Genomic DNA, 23373 nt, shown 5'->3' with positions numbered 1-23373 from the left:
TGTGAGAAGTTGCCTGGAGTTGGGGTGGGGAGGTAGACAGGAGATGAGGAAGGGAAGCAGCACACAGCTGGATGCTCTGATCCTGACTTTGACCCTATAAAGGGTCACTTATTAAATATTCTAGGTTTTGTGGGCCATACAATCTCTGTCACAGCTACTCGACTCTGCTGTTGCAATGCAAAGGCCACCTGAGGGTGCCTTGTGTGCTCCAGGAAAACTACTTACGGACTCTGAAATTTGAATTTCAGATAATTGTATGCGTCATGAGGTATTATTCTTATTCTGATTTGTTTTTGATTATTTAAACATGTAAAACCATTCTTAGTTAATAAACTATATGAAGGCACATGGCATCTCAGATTTGGCCCATGGGAGTTTGGCAACTCCTGCTCTAGCGCTCGGGTTGGGTTATGTGTTCACGGGTCTGCACTCCTGTTTCATTTACTAGTTTATGTATATAAAATATTACTGCTAAAGTTTTTAAGAATAAAATAAAAAGTAAGCTGTGGCTCAGAGGGGAGTAGGACAAAGGCAGAAGATGGGAAGATGGAGAGGACCAAGGATATGCAGGGACATTTGACTCTTTCCAAAACTGTTCCTCAAGGTCTGCTTTTTCTTCTTTTGTTCATTTGTTTGTTTGGTTGGTTTTGGCCACATTGTGCAGCATGTAGGCTCTTAGTTCCCTGACCTGGGATTGAACCTGTGCCCCCTGCATTGGGAGTGAGGTGTCTTAACCATTGGACCACCAGGGAAGTCCCAAGGTCTGTTATTTTTTAGTTTTTTGCTCTTGACCCCAAACTTGGGCAATGATGATGACTGTCCTCATTCTCCCCTGACAATGGAGGATGTCTTGTGTTGAATGATTGAACCCATGGAAAATTTGATGGGGGATAGTGCCTGCATCTTATGGCTATTGCCATATGTCATATTAGCACCAAAAAAAAAAATAGAATTGATTTTGATTATAATTTTAGCTGCACGATTGGCCTACATGATTAAATTTAAAATATAATTCTCTTTGGATTTCAAGAAAACTAGCCCAAACCTCTTAAGCAGTATCTAGAAAATATCACTTTTACCACCATTTCTGTCCCATTTTTCTGTTCTGTTAAAAGTGGTACATCTTGAAAGGCCAAGTCGTTAGCATTTAGGAAAAAAAACTTGTTAGGGTAACCGTTGGTATTATCCAGTATGGAGTTTTTAAATTTGAAAGGTACAGTAGTGGGATCCCTCATATTTCTCCTGTGATTCTTCTCAAGAGAGTTCCAACACATCTGTGGATTTCCTCTTCACAGTTCACACACTCCTTCCTCTTCTTCTGGAAACCGGCAACTGCAGGCATCTTCCTCTTGGGCTGTTTGTACTGGTCTCATAAATGCTAAAAGTAATTTAAAAGAGAGTTATCTTTTGTTGTCTGTTTGAATCATTTAACATTCATTTTCCATAAATCCCATTTGCAGAACATCTCTCAGCAGCAAACATTTTCAACTTTAGTTTGAACCAACTCATCAGCAAGAGAGGTAATAGCAAGTATAAACGTTTTTTCAGGATTATTTAAGATTTTTTTTCGTTTTACCAAATACTTTTTTATTGGTCCTGAAAAATACTAGTTTCTTTATTGTCTACAAAGGCTAAAAACAGTCTTGAGCATGAATCATTATAGCATAAAGTTAGTCATGTGCCAAACGTAACTGTAGTTTCAATTCAGCAGCACATGTTTTAGTCTTGAGGGTTACTTAGATTACACATTAGATGGCTTCTTTTGAATGAAATGCTTATGGCATCGAGATTTTAAAGTTACTCCCACTGCTTCCATCAATTAGTAAGTAAAGAACTGATTTGTGCACTAGCTTCCAGATTTTCATTTACATGGTAGTGTATAGTATTTGTGTTATTGCCGAGCAACTTTCAATCTTAAAATATATATTAAATTATATATATATATACATATATATATACACACACACATATATAACTATATCCCCACACCCAAGCCCACCAGTAAATATAGATTATTTTTATAGCCTGTCAAAGCAAAAGGTCCTACCCCAATTTTACTTGCTTGTTACTATAAAAAATAACCAAAACCCAACAAGCACACTATCTCCAAGAACTTATGAAAACCTGGCAAGACATCCAGGAATACCAATGAGATGTTCTTTTCCTTTGAAATAGCATCAAAGATGAATTTTTAAATGGAAATCTGCTTCTGGAAAGATACAGTAGTCATACTTTTCCCTATTCTTCCTGCCAAGTATTGCTGAAAAGGCTGGACGTTTTATGTATAACAAACGTAAGAGGAATCTGAAAGGTGGCAAGAAAGCAGACCAGTTAAGGAGCTTGGAACCCAAGGAGAAATATGGCCTTTAGTTCCCTGAGTATTCTCTCTGTTTCACATGTCCCAGACTGGGAACTGGAGAAGTAGGCTAATAAAAAAAAAATGCCCCAAGAGAAGTCTGATCTCTCTAGCTATGAAACCAGGAAAAGAGCAGAGTAACAAGACTAAAAGCTTTTAGATAATCACAGCTCTACTCTAGCAAAAAAAAACCATGGACCCACACCCAAGCACACCACTAAAGACACAGTAGAGAGCATAGACTTACACCCTTGCCAAGCTCTATCAAGGCTCACTGCCACATCCTCATTGGGGCAGCATCAGAGGAGTCCGAGTGGAGAGCTAGGACTTCACCACCACTCAACAGTAACAAGGCCACCCCACCCCCCACCCATTCAGTGTCAGTGGAAACCATGTGGGGAGCAGGAACAAAGTGTCTTTCCTCATCCCAGACAGGGTAGTATCTGTGGGAGCTTAGTGGGGAGCAATAACAAGGATCTACCACCCCCAGGAGGTCTAGTATAGAACCTGGACTTCCACCTCCACCTGGCAGCATCCTCCTTCCTCTGCCAGAGTGGTGTTAGAGGAACCCTGAATAAACACCAGCTTTCAATTATATCCAAAGTCTGATAACATCATAGCCAATGTCTAGGTTTCAATTTTTAAAAAAATCACTTGTCATTCTAAGAACCAGGAAGATCTCAACTTGAATAAGAAAAGGCAACAGATGCTAGCATCTAGGTGATATAGATGTTAGAGTTATCTGGCAAGGACGTTAAAGCAGCCATCATAAAGATGCCTCACGGAATTCCCTGATGGTCCAGTGGCTAAGACTCAGCAGTTTCACTGCTGAGGGCCCAAGTTCAATCCCTGGTTGGAGGAACAAAGATCCCACAAGCTGCGTGGCATGGTAAAAAAAAAAAAGAAGCTTCAACAAGCAATTGGGAACACATTTGAAACAAATTAAAAAAAGAAAAGAAAATTTTAAAAAAGAACCAGGTGGCAATTTTAGAACTGAAAAATTACAATAACCAAAATGTAAAATATCAATGAATGGGCTCAGCACAAGAATGGAGAAGACAAAGGAAAGAATCATTACCCAATGTGAACAACAGAGAGAAAAGACTAGGGAAAAAAATGAACAAAGCCTCAGAGACATGTGGGGCTATAGCCAAAAAAACTTAATATCATGTCATTGGAGTCCTTGAAGAAGAAGAGAAAGAGAGTAGGGCTGAAAAAGTATTTGAAGGAATAATGGCCAAAAATTTCCCAAATCTGGAAAAAGTCATAAATCTACAGATTCAGGAAGCTAAGTGAATGCTAAACAGGATAATCCAAAGAAATCCACACCAAGATACATTGTAGTTTAAGTTTGGAAAACGAAAAACCAAAAAAAGAAAAAAAAAAAAGAAAGAAAGAAAGAAATCTTGAAAGCAGCCAGCGAGAAGCAACACATCACTTATAGGGGAAAAAGAAATTGAATGACAGTGAATTTCTTACCAGAAACCAGGCAGGCCAGAAGAAGTAGCACAACATTTTTCAAGTGCTTAAAGAAAAGAACTCTCAAGCCCAAATTCTATATCCAGTGAAAATATCTTTCAGGAGTGAAGGGGAAATCAAGAAATTTTCAGACAAAAGAAAGCCTACCCTAAAAGAATGGCTCAAGAAAATTCTCTGAACAGAAGAGAGATGATTTAAAAAAAGGTATCTTGGAACATCAGGAAGGAAGAAAGAACAACAGAAAGAGCAAATATATGGATAAATAAAATAAACGTTCTTTCTCTTGAGTTTTCTAAATTATGTTTGATGGTTGAAGCAAAAATTATAACACTAAGATGGTTCTCAAAGCATGTAGCAGAAATATTTTAGGCAAGTATATTATAAATTGGAAGAGGTTAAAAGGAGGTAAGATTTCTATACTTTTTTCAAACTGTTAAAATGTTGATGTAGTCTATATAAATATGTATGGTACTTAGAGCAACCACACAAGAGCTATACAGAGATACACTCGAAAAATATAAGGAGGGCTTCCCTGGTGGCGCAGTGGTTGAGAGTCCGCCTGCTGAGGCAGAGGACGCGGGTTCGTGCCCCGGTCCAGGAGGATCCCACGTGCCATGGAGCAGCTGGGCCCGTGGGCCATGGACGCTGGGCCTGCACGTCCAGAGCCTGTGCTCCGCAACGGGAGAGGCTGCAGCAGTGAGGGGCCCGCGTACCGCAAAAAAAAAAAAAGATAAACCAAAATGGAATTCTAAAAAATGTTCAAGTAATCCACAGGAATGCAGAAAAAGAAAACAGAGAAATGAATGCCAGAGAAAGCAAACAGAAAACAAAAAAATAAAATAATATCTTGAGCCCTATCATATAAATAATTACAATATATGTACATTGTTTAAATGTACCAATCAAAAGATAGAAATTAGTAGTGTGACCATTGTATGTAGTCTATAAGAAATTCACTTCAAATATAAAAATGTGGGAAGGTTGAAAGTAAAAGGATGGAAAAAGATATACCATGTATATTATTAATTTTTAAAAAAGCAGGAGTGGCTGTATTACTATCAGATAAAGTAGACTTCAGAGCAAAGAAACCAGACATAGAGAGGGACCTTACATAATTATAAGAGTTAATTCACCAAGAAGGCATAGCAGTACTAAATATGTATACAACAAGCAACAGAGCTACAAAATAGGTGAAACAAAACTGACAAAACTGAAATGAGAAATATACAAATCCAGAATTATATTTGAAGAATTAAATGGCCTTCTCCCAAGAGTTGATAGAAACACTTGACAGAAAATCAGCAATGATATAGAAGAACTCAACAACATTATCAATCAACAGGATCAAATCAATATTTAAGAACACTCCACCCATCTTTTCAAGTGTCTATAGAACAGAGACCAAGATAGACAGTAACCTGGAGCATGAACCAAACCTCAGCAAATTTAAAAGAAATCATACAGAGAGTGTCCTCTTATTATAGTGGAATTAAAATACACGTCAACAGCAGAAAGAAAACAAGAAAATCACCAAAAACTTGGAAACTGAAAAACACACTTTTAAATAATCAAGAGAAAAACAAAAAATACACCAAACTGAATGAAAATGAAAAAAACAACATATCAAAATGTGTGGATGCAGCTAATTCAGTACTGAGAAAGAAATTTATAATGTGAAGTTCTTATATTAGAAAGACAAAAAGTCCCAAGGTTCGGAACCAAGATGGCGGAGTAGAAGGACCTGCACTCACTCCCTCTTGAGAGAACACCAGAATCACAAGTAGCTGCCGGACAATCATCGACAGGAAGACACTGGAACTCATCAAAAAAGATGCCTCACATGCAAAGACAAAGGAGAAGCCACAATGAGATGGTAGGAGCGGTGCAATCACAGTAAAATCAAATCTCATAAATGCTGGGTGGGTGACTCACAGACTGGAGAACACTTATACCACAGAAGTCCACCACTGGAGTGAAGGTTCTGAGCCCCACGTCAGCTTCCCAACCTGGGGGTCTGGCAACGGGAAGAGGAATTCCTAGAGAATCAGACTTTGAAGGCCAGTGGGATTTGATTGCAGTGCTTTGACAGGACTGGGGTAAACAGAGACTCCACTCCTGGAGGGCACACACAAAGTTGTGTGCACATCGGGACCCAGGGAAGGAGCAGTGATCCCATAGGAGACTGAACCAGACCTACCTGCTAGTGTTGGAGGGTCTCCTGCAGACGTGGGGGGTGGCTGTGGCTCACCAGGGGGACAAGGACACTAGTAGCAAAAGTTCTGGGAAGTACTCCTTGGCGTGAGCCCTCCAAGAGTCTGTCACTAGCCCCATCAAAGAGCCCAGGTAGGCTCCAGTGTTGGGTTGCCTCAGGCCAAACAACCAACAGGGAGGGAACCCAGCCCCACTCATCAGCAGTCAAGTGGATTAAAGTTTTACTGAGCTCTGCCCACCAGAGCAACAGCCAGCTCTACCCACCACAAGTCCCTCTCATCAGGAAGCTTGCACAAGCTCCTTAGATAGCCTCATCCACCAGAGAGCAGACAGCAGAAGCAAGAAGAACTACAGTCCTGCAGCCTGTGGAACGAAAACCACATTCACAGAAAGATAGACAAGATGAAAAGTCAGAGGGCTATGTACCAGATGAAGGAACAAGATAAAACCCCAGAAAAACAACTAAACGAAATGGAGATAGGCAACCTTCCAGAAAAAGAACTCAGAATAATGATAGTGAAGATGATCCAGGACCTCGGAAAAAGAATGGAGGCAAAGATCGAGAAGATGCAAGAAATGTTTAACAAAGACCTAGAAGAAATAAAGAACAAACAAACAGAGATGAACAATACAATAAGTGAAATGAAAGCTACACTAGAAGGATTCAATATCAGAATAACTGAGGCAGAAGAACGGATAAGTGATCTGGAAGACAGAATGGTGGAATTCACTGCCATAGAACAGAATAAAGAAAATAGAATGAAAAGAAATGAAGGCAGCCTAAGAGACTTCTGGGGCAACATTAAACGCAAAAACATTCGCATTATAGGGGTCCCAGAAGGAGAAGAGAGAGAGAAAGGACCAGAGAAAATATTTCAAGAGATTATAGTCAAAAACTTCCCTAACATGGGAAAGGAAATAGCCACCCAAGGCCAGGAAGTGCAGAGAGTCCCATACAGGATAAACCCAATGAGAAACACGCTGAGACACATAGTACTCAAACTGGCAAAAATTAAAGACAAAGAAAAACAATTGAAAGCAGCAAGGGAAAAATGACAAATAACATACAAGGGAGCTCCCATAAGGTTAACAGCTGATTTCTCAGCAGAAACTCTACAAACCAGAAGGGAGTGGCATGATATACTTAAAGTGATGAAAGGGAAGAACCTACAACCAAGATTACTCTACACAGCAAGCATCTCATTCAGATTTGATGGAGAAATCAAAAGCTTTACAGATAAGCAAAAGCTAAGAGAATTCAGCACCACCAAACCAGCTCTACAACAAATGCTAAAGAAACTTCTCTAAGTGGGAAACACAAGAGAATAGGACCTACAAAAACAAATCCAAAACAATTAAGAAAATGGTTATATGAACATACATATCGATAATTACCTTAAATGTGAATGGATTAAATGCTCCAACCAAAAAACACAGGCTTGTTGAATAGCAAGATCCATCTATATGCTGTCTACAAGAGACCCACTTCAGAACTAGGAATGCATACAGACTGAAAGTGAGGGGATGGAAAAAGGTATTCCATGCAGATGGAAATCCAAAGAAAGCTGGAGTAGCAATACTCATATCAGATAGAATATACTTTAAAATAAAGAATCTTACAAGAGACAAGGATGGACACTACATAATGATCAAGGGATCAATCTCAGAAGAAGATATATCAATTATAAATATATATGCACCCAACATAGGAGCACCTAAATACATAAGGCAACTGCTAACAGCTATAAAAGAGGAAATCGACAGTAACACAATAATAGTGGGGGGCTGAAACACCTCACTTACACCAATGGACAGATCATCCGAAATGAAAATAAATAAGGAAAGAGAAGCGTTAAATGACACAATAGACCAGAGAGATTTAATTAATATTTATAAGACATTCCATCCAAAAACAGCAGATTACACTTTCTTCTCAAGTGCACATGGAACATTCTCCAGGATAGATCACATCTTGGGGCACAAATCAAGCCTCAGTAAATTTAAGAAAACTGAAATCACATCAAGCATCTTTTCTGACCACAACGCTATGAGATTAGAAATCAATTACAGGGAAAAACCGTAAAAAACACAAAACATGGATGCTAAACAATATGTTACTAAATATCCAAGAGATCACTTAAGAAATCAAAGAGGAAATCAAAAATTACCTAGAGACAAATGACAATGAAACACGATGATCCAAAACCTATGGGATGCAGCAAAAGCAGTTCTAAGAGGGAAGTTTATAGCTATACAAGCCTACCTCAAGAAACAAGAAAACTCTCAAATAAACAACTAACCTTACACCTAAAGGAACTAGAGAAAGAAGAACAAACAAAACCCAAAGTTGGCAGAAGGAAAGAAATCATAAAGATCAGAGCAGAAATAAATGAAATAGAAACACAGAAAACAATAGCAAAGATCAATAAAACTAAAAGCTGGTTCTTTGAGACGATAAACAAAATTGATAAACCATTAGCCAGACTCATCAAGAAAAAGAGGGAGAGGACTCAAATCAATAAAATTAGAAATGAAAAAGGAGAAGTTACAAGAGACACCACAGAAATACAAAGCATCCTAAGAGACTACTACAAGCAACTCTATGCCAATAAAATGGACAACCTGGAAGAAATGGACAAATTCTTAGAAAGGTATAACCTTCCAAGACTGAACCAGGAAGAAATAGAAAATATGAACAGACCAATCACAAGGAATGAAATTGAAACTGTGATTAAAAATCTTCCAACAAACAAAAGTCCAGGACCAGGTGGCTTCACAGGTGAATTCTATCAAACATTTAGAGAAGAGCTAACACCCATCCTTCTCAAACTCTTCCAAAAAATTGCAGACGAAGGAACACTCCCAAACTCATTCTACAAGGTCACCATCACCCTGATACCAAAACCAGACAAAGATGTCACAAAAAAAGAAAATTACAGACCAATATCACTGATGAATATAGATGCAAAAATCCTCAACAAAATACTAGCAAACAGAATCCAACAACACAGTAAAAGGATCATACACCATGATCAAGTGGGATTTATCCCAGGGATGCAAGCCTTCTTCAATATATGCAAATCAATCAATGTGATAAACCATTTAACAAATGGAAGAATAAAAACCATACGATCATCTCAATAGAGGCAGAAAAAGCTTTTGACAAAATTCAACACCCATTTATGATAAAAGCTCTCCATAAAGTGGGCATAGAGGGAACCTACCTCAACATATTAAAGGCCATATATGAGAAACACACAGCAGACATCATTCTCAATGGTGAAAAACTGAAAGCATTTCCTCTAAGATCAGGAACAAGACAAGGATGTCCACTCTCACCACTATTATTCAACATAGTTTTGGAATTCCTAGCCATGGCAATCAGAGAAGAAAAAGAAATAAAAGGAACCCAAATCAGAAAAGAAGAAACAACACTGTCACTTTGCAGATGACATGATACTATACATAAAGAAATCTAAAGATGCCACCAGGGCTTCAGTGGTGGTGCAGTGGTTGAGAATCCGCCTGCCGATGCAGGGGACATGGGTTCGTGCCCCAGTCCGGGAAGATCCCACATGCCGCGGAGTGGCTAAGCCCATTAGACATGGCCGCTGAGCCTGCGGGTCTGGAGCCTGTGCTCCTCAACGGGAGAGGCCACAGCAGTGAGAGGACTGCGTACTGCAAAAAAAAAAATGCCACCAGAAAACTACTAGAGCTAATCAATGAATTTGGTAAAGTTTCAGGATACAAAATTAATGCACAGAAATCTCATGCATTCCTATATACTAATGATGAAAAATCTGGAAGAGAAATTAAGGAAACACTCCTATTTACCATTGCAACAAAAAGAATAAAATACCTAGGAATAAACCAACCTAACGAAACAAAAGACCTGTATGCAGAAAACTATAAGCCACTGATGAAAGAAATTAAAGATAATACCAACAGATGGAGAGATATACCATGTTCTTGGATTGGAAGAATCAATATTGTGGAAATGGCTCTACTACCCAAAGCAATCTACAGATTCAATGCAATCCCTATCAAATTACCAATGGCATTTTTTACGGAACTAGTACAAAAAATCTTAAAATTTGTGTCGAGACACAAAAGACCCCTAATAGCCAAAGCGGTCTTGAGGGAAAAAAACGGAGCTGGAGGAATCAGACTCCCTGACTTCAGACTATACTACAAAGTTACAGTAATCAAGACAATATGATACTGGCACAAAAACAGAAACATAGATCAATGGAACAGGATAGAAAGCCCAGAGATACACCCACACACCTATAGTCAACTAATCTAGGACAAAAGAGGCAAGGATATACAAAGGAGAAAAGACAGTCTCTTCAATAAGTGGTGCTGGGAAAACTGGACAGCTACATGTAAAAGAATGAAATTAGAACACTCCCTAACACCATACACAAAAATAAACTCAAAATGGATTAGAGACCTAAATGTAAGACCGGACACCATAAAACTCTTAGAGGAAAACATAGGAAGAACACTCTTTGACATAAATCACAGCAAGATCTTTTTTGACCCACCTCCTAGAGTAATGGAAATAAAAACAAAAATAAACAAATGGGACCTCATGAAACTTCAAAGCTTTTGCACAGCAAAGGAAACCATAAACAGGATGAAAATACAACCCTCAAAATGGGAGAAATATTTGCAAAATGAATCAATGGACAAAGGATTAATCTCCAAAATATATAAACATCTCATGCAGCTCAATATTAAAAAAACAAACAACCCAATCCAAAAATGGGCAGAAGATTTAAATAGACATTTCTCCAAAGAAGACAAAACAGATGGCCAAGAAGCACATGAAAAGCTGCTCAACATCACTAATTATTAGAGAAATGCAAACCAAAACTACAATGAGGTATCACCTCACACCAGTTAGAATGGGCATCATCAGAAAATCTACAAACAACAAATGCTGGAGAGGGTGTGGAGAAAAGGGTACCCTCTTGCACTGTTGGTGGGAATGTAAATTGATACAGCCACTGTGGAGAGCAGTATGGAGGTTCCTTAAAAAACTAAGAATAGAATTACCATATGATCCAGCAATCCCACTACTGGGCATATACCCAGAGAAAACCATAATTCAAAAAGACACATACACCCCAATGTTCATTGCAGCACTATTTACAATAGCCAGGATATGGAAGCACCCTAAATGCTCATCGACAGATTAATGGATAAAGAAGATGTGGTACATATATACAATGGAATATTAGCCATAAAAAGGAATGAAATTGGGTCATTTGTAGAGACGTGGATGGATCTAGAGACTGTCATACAGAGTGAAGTAAGTCAGAAAGAGACAAACAAATATCGTATATTAATGCATATATGTGGAACCTAGAAAAATGGTACAGATGAACCAGTTTTCAGGGCAGAAATTGAGACACAGACGTAGAGGACAAACGTATGGACACCAAGGGGGGGAAAGCGGCTGCGGGAGGGGAGGTGGTGTGATGAACTGGGAGATTGGGATTGACATGTATACACTGATGTGTATAAAATTGATGACTAATAAGAACCTGCTGTATAAAATAATAAATAGGGCTTCCCGGGTGGCACAGTGGTTGAGAGTCCACCTGCCGATGCAGGGAACACGGGTTCGTGCCCCGGTCCGGGAAGATCCCACATGCCACGGAGTGGCTGGGCCCTTGAGCCATGGCTGCTGAGCCTGCGCATCCGGAGCCTGTGCTCCACAACGGGAGAGGCCACAACAGTGAGAGGCCCGCGAACCGCAAAAAATTAATTAATTAATTAAATTGTAAAAATATAATCCCCCCCACGAAAAAAATAAATAAAAATAAAGCACTAACCTTGGAAATCATTAAAAGAAAAAAAGAAAGAGAAAATGTCTCAAACCAATAACATAAGCTTCCACCTGAATAGAAAAAGAACAAAATAAATCCAAAGCAAGAAAAAGAAATGAAATAATAAAGGTAAAAGCAGAAACTAGTGAAATTGAAAACAGAAAAATAATAGAGCAAATCAATGAAACAAAGACCTGGTTCTTTGAAAAGTTCAATAAAATTGACAAATCTCTATCAACACTGATTCTGAAAAAAAAAGAGAGAAGACACACATTACCAATATCAGTAGGTGATATCACTACAGACCTGCATACAACAAAAAATAGTAAGGAAATAGTATAAATAACTTAAACACATAAATTTGACAACTTAGATGAAATGTACCAAGTCCTCAAAAAACATAAACTATCACAATTCACTCAGTATGATCAAATAACTTGAGTCCCTATAATTATTAAGGCAACTGAATTTGTAATTAAGGAGCTCCAAAAAGAAAGCTCCAGGTTCAGATAGTTTCACTAGAGAATTCTATAAACTATTTAAAGAAGAATTAACACCAATTCTACACAACTTCTTCCAGAAAACAGAAGACGGAACATGTCTCAACTTATCTGAGGAAGTCAATATTACCCTGATACCAAAACCAGACAAAGACAGTACTAGAAAAGAAAACCACAGATCAATATTCCTCATGAGTATAGCTGCAAAAATTCTTAACAAAATATTAGTGAAGAGAATTCAGACATATATAAAAATAATTATATACCATGACTAAGTGGAGTTTAGTCCAGGGATTCAAGGCTAGTTTGAAATTCAAAAATCAATCTATATCATTCATCATCTCAACAGGCTAAAGAACAAAAATCACATAATCAAATCAATTGATACAGAAAAAAGCACCTGACAAAATTCAACCCTCCTTCATGATTAAAAAAAAAAAAATCTTCAGAACACTTTCTCAACTTGATAAAGAATAGCTACTAAAACTCTGTAGCTCACATCATACCTGCTGGTGAAAGACTGAATGCTTTTCCCCAAAGATTAGAAGCAAGGCGAAGATATTCCCTCTCGCCACTCTTATTCAACATAGTACTGGACATTCTAGCCAGAATAATAAGGCAAGAAAAGAAATAAAAGGCATATAGATGGGAAATGAAAAGAAATAAAGCTATTTTTTTTTTTTTGCAGATGACACTACAGTCTATGTAAAAAATCCCAAGGAATCTACAAAATAACCTAGAACTAGTAAGCAAGTTCAGCAAAATCACAGGACACAAAATCAAACTACAAAAACCAACTGTATTTCTATATACTAGCAATGAACACGTCAAAACCAAAATTTAAGATACCATATCATCTGCAATTGTTAAATGTAAATACTAAGGCCTAAATTTAACAAAACATGTGTGGGACTTGTATGCTGAAAACCACAAAATGCTGATGAAAGAAATCAAAGAAAATATACCTAAATGGAGAGACATACTGTGTTCATGGATAGGAATAGTTAACATAGTAAAGATGTCAATTCTCCCTGAATTGATATACAGATTTAACACAATTGCTGTCAGAATCCCAGCCGACTTTTTGCAGATAGGGATAAGATTATCTAAAATTTGTATAGAAATGCAAACAAACTAGAATAGCCAAAACAATTTTGAAAAAGAAGAATAACGTGGGAGGACTCACTCTACCCTATAGCCAATTTCAAGACTGTTTTACAGCTACCGTAACCAAGACTGTGTGGTATTGGCAGAAGGTAAAGCACACATATCAGTGGAACAGAAGAGAGAAACCAGAAAGAGTCCCCACACAAGTACAGCCAACTGATTTTTGACAAAAGTGCAAAAGCAATTCAATGGAGGAAGGATAATCTTCTCAATAAATGATGCTGAAGCTGTTGGACACCCATCAGCAAAAAAAAATAAAAATAAATTTAAAATATTGACTTGAAACTCTCACACCTTATATAAAACTTAACTAAAAATGAAGCATAGATTTAAATCTAAAACATTTGGAAGATAACATAGGAGAAAGTCTAAATCTTTGGGACCTAGAACTTGGTAAAGAGTTCTTCGGCATAATCCCATAAATGAAAAAAATTGGCCAATTGGACTTCATCAAAATTAAACACTTTTTATCTGCAGGAAGATCATGTGAAGAGGATGAAAAGGCAAGCTACAGACTGGGAGAAAACACTTACAAACCTCACATCTGATAAAGGACTCATATCGAGGAGATATAAAAAACTCTCAAATGTCAAAAGTAAAACAAAGAGTCCAGTTAGAAAATGGGTAAAAGACATGAAGGAACATTTCACTGAAGAAGATATACAGATGGGAAATAAGTACATGAAAAGATGTTCAACCCTTAGGGAAAGGAAAATTAAGACCACAGTGAGATATCAGTACATACCTATTAGAACAGCTGAAATTAAAAATCGCTGCAATACAAACTGCTGGTGAAGATGAGGAGAAACTCTCCTACGTTGCTGGTGGAATGTTAAATGGTACAACTCCTCTGGAAAAGTGTTTAGCAGTTTCTTAAAAAACTAAATACACACTTAGCATATGACCCAGTAATTGCACTCCTGGGCATTTATCTTAAAGATATGGAAACTTATGTCCACACAGATCTGTACTTGATTATTCATAGCAGCTCTAATGTAACAGTCATAAACTGGAAACAACCAAAATGTCTCTCGATAGGTGAATGGTAAAACACACTGTGGTACAACCTCACCTTACAACACTAGTCAGCAATAAAAAAAGAGTCAACTATTGAAACACAACTCAGATGGATCTCAATGGCATTTGCTGAGGGGAAAAAGCCAGTCTTAAAAGGTCTCTTATTTATGATCCATTTATATATCGTATGATACTATTTATATAACATTCTTGAAATGACAAAATTACAGAGATGGAAAACATATCTGTAGTTAGGAGGGGTTAGGGATGGTGGGGGAAAGGGAGTGTTTGGAGTATAAAGCACTAGCAGGAGGAGACCTTTGTGGCGATGGAATAGTTCTGTATTTTGATTGTGCTAGTGGTTTACACCAAACTACACATGTGATAAAATGACATACAGTAAACTAAACACACGCCATGTGCCAATGTCAGTTGCCTGGTTTTGATATTGTACTGTAGTTACGTACGGTGTAACCCCATGAGTGGCACATGAGACTTTTCTGTACTGTTTTTACAACTTCCTGTGAATCCCTATTTCAAAATAGAAAGTTTTTAAAAATAACCTAAAAAATTTTTAAATGGATTACTGTTCCATTGAAACTCACTCATTACTCATAAGTACTTTTGAAAATCATTTTATAAAGACCTTTATTGTAGATTGGGGTAAAGCTGGGAGGGATAGTTGTTTAAAACAGAGGTTTCAGTGAGAACTTAAAGCTTAAATCAGAGGGTTAGACCTCAAAAAGAGAGTCAAAGACCTCAAAAAGAGAGTCAACCCACAGGGTCGGAAAATATATTTGCAGCACATGCACAGTAGACTAAAACATTCCTATAGGTTGATAAGAAAAGGACAAACAACCCAGTGGGAAAAGGCTCAAAAGATCCGGCACTTTGCAAGAGAGGAAATCCAAACGACCAATATAACATGAAAAGATGTCCAGCCTCACTAGTAATCAGGGAGATGCAAATTAAATCCACGAGATGCTACTGTACACCCACCAGACAGATAAAAATTAAGGAGTCTGATGACACTAGGTAGTAGCAAGGGTTGGAGCAAAAAGAACTCTCATATGCTGCTGTGAAAGTGTAAATGAGGTCTATTATTCTGGAAAACACTTTGGTAAATCTAGTACTAAGGACCAAGATACACATTCCTCATGTCCCAGCAATTTTATTCCCAGGTTAAAAACAAAACAAAAACAGAAACATGTGCTTATGTGTACTGAGATACGTAGACAAAAATATTCAAATATCACTGTCTGTAAGAGCCCCAAATTGGAAACAACCCAAGTGTCCAGGAATATTAAGACGGGTAAACAAACTATGATACAGTCATTCAAGAGAAGAGTATTCAACACTGGAAATCAACTAAAGATAAATGCCACACGTGGATGAATCATAAAGATACAAAGTTGAGTAAAAAGGGAAGGAAAATGTACAACAGATACAGCGTGATTCCACTTGTCTGAAGTTCACAAGCAACTAAATTAAACCCTGTTCTTAGGTAGCAAAACTATAAATAAGAGCAAGGAAGTGAACACCATAAGAATCTAGTTGTGGTTAGCACTAGTGGAAGGAAGGTTTTCATCTGGAAGGAACACAAGAAGCGCTTCCGGGGAGCAGAGTATGTTCTGCTTCTTGACCTGGGTAGAGTTACACAGGTGTTCGTCTTACAGTTTGTTAAACTTTATGCCTATGCATTTTCCTGTATATTTCAAAATGTTCAAAAGTTTTATATTGTTTTCAGAAAGAAACTTTATACAAATTAGTGTACTGCATCTTTAGATAAGACTTTGCTAATACTTCCCCTCCTATATTTTTAACAACCCACAAACTGACACTCTCTAGTCTTATGGTGGCTTGGGCTACATCACAGAGCTCTCAGAGCGCTCCTCCTATACATGAATCCCTCTTAGTAAGTCTAGCCTGCTATCTATGGTTCTGTTCTCCACAAAGACAAAAATGCAGCGCTTCCCTGGTGGTGCAGTGGTTGAGAGTCCGCCTGCCGATGCAGGGGACACGGGTTCGTGCCCCGGTCCGGGAAGATCCCACGTGCCGCGGAGCGGCTGGGCCCGTGAGCCATGGCCGCTGAGCCTGCGCGTCCGGGGCCTGTGCTCCGCAACGGGAGAGGCCACAACAGTGAGAGGCCCGCGTACCACAAAAAAAAAAAAAAAGAAAAGAAAAGAAAAATGCAGATTGCCCCCATCTCTAAGCCTTTTGGAATAAATGTTAATAGCGTTCATTTAGTGAGTATTGACCCTGTGCCAGGCACTTGCCCAGTTCCTTATAGAAATACTATCTGGCTTCATGAATGGCATCCATTATTGAAATTTCTCATTTAATCCAGATCCGTGTCCTAATAATTCATCTCATTAGACCCACTTTAAGCTCCCTCCTTGTTCTCTAGGCCTTCTTCTAGCTGTGGGTCTAGTTCAGGTTAAGGCCATTCATCAGCCAGAGGAGAAGTGCGAGATGGGGCAACGTTATTTTTGATTCCTCTTTGTCAGGGTCCTGTATCCACAGCTGAGTGGCCACACACACACACACACACACACACACACACACACAGTGGCCCAAGGCTGCAGCATACTTAAAGTGGTCATTTTTCTGGCACCTTCGGATTATGTGCTGCCATCACCAGGCTTTCTCCACGTCAGCATCACTGACATCTGGGGACGGCTAACTCTCTGTGGTGGGGCCGTCCTGTGTATTGTAGGAAATTTAGCAGCATCGCTGAACTCCACTCACTAGATGCCAGGAGCAAAGCACTCCCTACCCCACCGCTTAGACTGTGACCACCAAAACTCTCCAGGCATTGCCAAATGTCCCCTTGGGGGCCAAATTGTCCCACTTGATAACCACTGTGCTATACTAACCTAGCTTCTGTAACTTAAAACAAATCATCTTTCTCTTTCTACTGTAAAAAGCCTAGCCTCAAAAAGCTCATAATGAATTTCCCTGGTGGCACAGTGGTTAAGAATGCACCTGCCAATGCAGAGGACACGGGTTCGAGCGCTGGTCCGGGAAGATCCCACATGCCGCGGAGCAACTAACCCCGCGAGCCACAGCTACTGAGCCCATGTGCCACAACTACTGAAGCCCTCAAGCCTAGAGCCCGTCCTCCGCAGCAAGAGAAGCCACCGCAATGAGAAGCCCGTGCACCGCAAGGAAGAGTAGCCCCCGCTCACCGCAGCTAGAGAAAGCCCGCGCGCAGCAACGAAGACCCAATGCAGCCAAAAATAAATAAATAAATAGTTTTTTTTTTATAAAAAGCCTCATATCTAACACTTTTATGTTCCTCTTACGTTGTTTGAATATATACAGAAGCTTCTTTCTGCCCTGTTTAACCACAGAGAAACGGAGCACCACGAAGGACGCCAAGAACAGCACTGCAGTCGACATCAGTGCAAGAAAGAAGATAATGATCCGGTTGGTGTGACCTTTAAAACAGAACAAAAGGAGAAATTCAGACAAAAATAAAAGTTTACAAATATGCTGATATTTATATTTGCGTTTGTAAACCCTTAAGCATGGGAAGTCGTGCCTTGGGCATCTCCCACCAGCTATCTTAGTAAACTTGCCTGCTTGTTAAGAAAACTTTTTTTACAACCTTAGTCATTTTCCTAGAAGCCCACAGAAATTAAGTGGTTTGGCCTTTCTAGCCTATAGGAAACATGGAACTCTATAATCGCCATTACTTGGCGTTATCAAAGGTGTAATGTCTGTTTGGGTGCAGTCTCACCTCGCTCTGCTTACTAATGTGGAATTCAGAGTGAATAAGAAGCACCCGAAGAAATGGATGGGTCCCTTGAAGCCAGGGTAAGAGAAGGAAGGCATGTCGAGGTGCCTGCTAGAGGCAGAGATGCAAGGCATCAGGAGTGACTTAGACACCAATCCGAATGGCCACATACATTCGATTTAACAGCAACAAACCAGCTACCTGGCTCTCCCCCAGGGGCAGGCATGACGGTGGAGGATGCACCTGGAGAGAAGTCAGCTGATGCCGGTCCGCATACCACATCGCTTTCCTTCGTCCCATTCACAAGGACAGACTTCCCATCCAAAGAACAGCTTAGATGGTCCAATGAAAAGAGTTCAAATCATTAATTCAGGTACGGATCATTCTAATTAAAAAAGACTGACATTTTCTACCCAGGAAAGCAGTTCTGGTGAAAAAGATGTGTGGATCTGGGTTCATAGGCAAAGCAAAGATATTTTGAAAAACTTCTACTTGACCATCTGGGCTTCTACCAATGTTCACTTGGCTTTCATGGCTCTCCACAATTCATCCCACTCTATCTACCTAATTGGATTCTTCTTTCTTCCCAGGCTGGGGAGGCCTGTCCCACGACAGCTTGCTTCAGGCTGTTGCCTGGTTAGTCTCTCACCCCCACCTTCTTAAGCATATTTGACCATCTCTGGCACACAGGAAGGACAGACAAGTTAGCCTAGGGTTAGGAGCTCCTAACTCCCAGGCTAGTTAGGAGACTCCTGGTCAGTCTGATGTGTTGGCATCAGACTGACCAGGGTTTGAGCCCTGGCTCGGTCCCTTCGTAGAATGACCTTGGGCAAGTTGGGAAATCGCTCTAAGCCTCAGTTTTCTCATCTGAAACATAAGATATACATGTCCCAGGGCTGTTGTGAAGAGTAAACGACACTACGTGCCTGACTTACTCCCTGTAAACGGTAGCCATCCATCATCATTGTCCACATCACCATCATCATTGTCCTGTGTCTTTCCCCTGCCTCTTTTTATCTAAAACAAACCCACCTATTCTCCAAAACCCAGTTCGATCCCACTGTCCATGCAGACTCACTTCCCTGCTCTGAACTATTTGTGTCAAAAGACAAACAAACAAACAAAAAACAACAAAAACAACTTTCTAATCTGTTACGGACCAATACTTTTGTAATACACAATAAGAATGTAAATGTAAAATAATGATAAAAATGATTTTCTAGTAAGAAGATCAAATGCAAAAAGAACAAAGATGTAAAAAATACACTGTTGGCTATTTTATTACCTGTGGTAGTCTTGTTTCCCCAAGACTATGTTAAAGCTTTTGAGGGAAGGAAACATACTTTACCCTCTTCTGTATCATTATCAATGCTGGCACTGAACACTTGAAGGTGGGTTGATCACTGGGGGAAAGTCAGAGGCAGCAAAGAGATTGGAAGGACACAGAAGGATACCTAGGGCAGACAGTAGCTAAGTTCCACTGGCAAATCTGACCTCATTGTTCTGGGCAGTACTTCTGGAGAAAATGCCCACTTTGGCAATCTAGTCACAATTACCCCATACTGTTCCCATACCACCTATTTGCATGTTATTCTATGTCTACACTTGATAGGTTTAAAAAAGCATCAGTGATCACATTCCTTGTCTTTAGAAAAGTTAAGCCAGATACTTTATGTTGTAAGCAGAAAGAAATGATACGTACTCTGTCCAAGGTTTACAGTCACCATGTTCCCGATCATTAAATGTCCCAAAGGAACAGTCTTTACAACCTTTTGTAAAAATTAAAGGAATAATAAAAAAGGAAGCATTTTAATCATTTTTAACTTTCTCTGTAATGAACATGATCACATAATAATAAAGTCATTAACTTAATAAAATCTGTACCGATTGTCTAACAATTCTTCCTGAATTTCATTAGTGATGAACAATTCTTCTTGAATAGTTTGTGATGAACATAATCCCATAATAAAGTCATTAACTGAATACAATCTACATAGATTGTTCAACAGTTTTTCTTGAAATGAAACCTTAATGCGACTAAAGGTTTTATTCTAGTTGTACATAGAGTATTGTATATGCATGTATAGGATGCATGAAAAGGCATGGTTCTGGTGAAAAACGAATGTGATTTCAAATTATTTCCATTGATTGAGAAATAATTTTGTAAATATCAGATACTTAGCAGTTCATTACTATTACTTAAAGGTTCTACAAATCTACGTTTTATTTTGTAGTCAAAGGACCAAGAACTAAGTTAACAACATATGACTAGACCACAAATTGGCACTAGATAGAAGAGGAAACCTACCCTCTTTTGTTAATTCTTGACCTTGTTTACAGTCCTCTTCACACATGTTACATCCTTCTCCCAGGCAGTAGAATCCCGGCACACACTCACACTCTGCATTGCTGGTGGAGGAACACGCTTTCTTGGTCCTGAAAACACCTGCAAAGTCCCCCAGTGTTATAATACCCTTGATCTCCAAATCCAGGAAGCAAATTTATGTTCTGCAATAAAAACCATGCTTGTTCTACTTAGAATGGTCCTAATGGTCTCAGAGTATAAAGTTGACTTTTAAATATCTATAGAAGACTTTTTTACATTTTGCTAATTAAAAAATTCTCTCTTGTCTAATGAATATTTCCTCTAATATTTAAAAAGCTCAATCCACCAATAGTTGCTATTACAGTAAATTATTTTACTGGACCTTCCTATTAACAGAGGAACCAGCCTATTTGACACTTCAGATTTTCAAAAGAGATCAGTACACTCGGGAATAAAAGCTTGTCTTCCCAACACATATCTGGATGAAGAATATATCTTTTAAATCATACCTTCACACTTCCTGCATACGTCACAGGCCTTTTGTCCACTTGTGCTGGAGAAACTATTTGAAGGACAAGGAGTGCAAAGCTCATGCTTGTTTTTCCCACAGAAAGTACCTAAAAAGGGTAGATAAGAGCTGTACATGTTTGACAATGGACCATCATCACCCAAAGCATTATGAGGTTCACAGGAAAACCAGAATATGAAACAAAGATTCGTTTTCTAGGTACCACAGTGATAGACTTTATTTGTTGATTGACTGTTTTAAATTATCCATTTGAAAGATTGCCCTAAGCATAATCACAGAATTAAAAATAACAAAGTATAGATATTGCAACAAAAAAATCAATGGAAGGAAAATAGTTTCCTTTACCTATTGAATAAAACAGAATGATTTCTCATGATTAATCCAGGACACCAGTGACTGGATTCAGGAGATCAATGTCCTTTATTGGCACACTACAGTTGAAAGGTGTCTGCCTTTTCCCACTCTGTTAAGCCTCCTGCCACTTGCTTATTCCCTGCTGCACCCCCCAGTCTGAGCACTGTCTGCACACGCAAAACTAACATTTGTTGAGGTCTTTCCCTGTGCCGTGCACTGATCTAAGCCCATCATAGGATCCTCCCAGCAATCAATCCTATGAGATAGGTTCTCATATCATCCCCAGATGATGAAGCTGGAGCACAAGAGTTTAAGAGACAAGCCTGCATTCACACAGCTAAGATGTAGCATTCAAGAAATGTAATGCAGGTTCTTGTAAATGAATGAATCAAAGATCATTATTGCGGGGGAGGGATAAATTAGAAGTTTGGGATTAACAGATACACACCACTGTATATAAAATAGATAAACAACAAGGACCTACTGTACAGCACAGGGGACTATATTCAATAGCTTGTAATATACATATATATATAAATATCTTTGCCGTATGCCTGAAACTAACACAATATTGTAAATCAGCTATAGTTCAATTTTTTAAAAAAATCATTAAAACAGAGCTCATACGCCCTGACTACCAGACTAACTGAACCATGTTTTCAGCAGAACAGATCAAGCACACATGTTAATTTGGTCCTTACCCGCTGAACAGTTACTGCAGAAATCCTGCAATGATCTTGTCCTCTCGAAATTCATGACCAACAGCACAGTAGCCACTATGTTGTAATAGCAATTTCCCATGATGAAATCTTGCAGAGACGTATTAGCCAAGCAGATTCCAAAAGAATTTTAATCAAAGTAGCTGGTTTCACATGTACCACTCTGCAAAAGGTGAAAGTTTCCTAGGATGAGGTGGTTTCTCCTTTCAGAATTACCTACAGTTCAGCTATCATCTGTACAATTCTACACGATCATAACTCAGGGTTTGCAGGAAAAATTAATGATGGAATACCATGGAAAAGGTAGCAAATTCATAGAAACTTCTAGGATAAGAGAAGCATGACTCAACACATAGCTTTCTGTAGATTTGCCAAAGTCTAAGAGTGTACTTTCCAACATGTTTTGCTGAAATGCAGAAATAACAATAGCAAGAACTTTTGGGGACTTTCATAGATATTTAGCATTAGCGTCTAGATTTCAACAATGCCTGTGGCTTGCTGCCCCTGAAATATAGTCCTTAAAGAGAGAATCTGTCAGGGGCATCCAACAGTTCAGCTCAGTGAGAAGACATCTCATTATTACTATTCTCCCTTTGTCCAAACAGCATGTGGAATTTCAACACCTAGTTGCTAAAATGTTGAAACACCTCCTTGGTCAACTCATTATCACATTTTCTTAATAGACATGTATCTGCTCATTTTGAGATTTAAAGCTCATCTAGTCAGAAAACTAAAGAGTCCAACAATCTCTATAGGCCAGGTTCTTGATCCTTATTTAACGGGCTATGGAATAAAAGTTATTAGAAATTAGGAGGGAAAAGGTCTAGAAATGTACAAAGGGAACAAAGCTTCATCCTCATCCCTCCTCGCTTCCCCCCATCTATCTGCCCCAAATGGACAAACCTTGAGATCGCAGGGATGGTGGAGAACTTTCCTACTCCTTGATCTTCAGAGCAGTGAGGTTCTGCAGCTGACAAGGGCTGCAGGTCAAAGACTCAAAGAGGGGAGTTTGGTGACTCACCCGGGGGCGGGGCCTCGTGGGAAATCCCCAGAGACAGCTCTGTGAGGTAGTTCACTTGATATTTGCTGACCTCAAAGTCCCCTAGAGCTTCTGTCCCCACTTAATAACACACTTCATA

General features: G+C 39.0%; 1 protein-coding gene across 1 annotated transcript; it reads right to left on the bottom strand.

Annotated features, from left to right (window-relative positions):
- Positions 1–1289: 1289 nt before the first annotated feature.
- TNFRSF9 (TNF receptor superfamily member 9) lies at positions 1290–22316 on the bottom strand. Its single transcript, XM_030865791.2, has 7 exons — positions 22217–22316; positions 21142–21249; positions 20615–20752; positions 20009–20075; positions 18508–18638; positions 17873–18007; positions 1290–1378 (listed from the first exon to the last, which is right to left on the bottom strand). Exons 1-7 carry the CDS (start codon positions 22314–22316, stop codon positions 1290–1292), a joined length of 768 nt encoding a protein of 255 aa, XP_030721651.1.
- Between the last annotated feature and the right edge of the window lie 1057 nt (positions 22317–23373).

The sequence above is a fragment of the Globicephala melas genome, chromosome 1 (genome assembly GCF_963455315.2).
Source record: "Globicephala melas chromosome 1, mGloMel1.2, whole genome shotgun sequence".
Classification (NCBI taxonomy): Eukaryota; Metazoa; Chordata; class Mammalia; order Artiodactyla; family Delphinidae; genus Globicephala; species Globicephala melas.
This window is presented reverse-complemented; position numbering and strand designations above follow the sequence as displayed.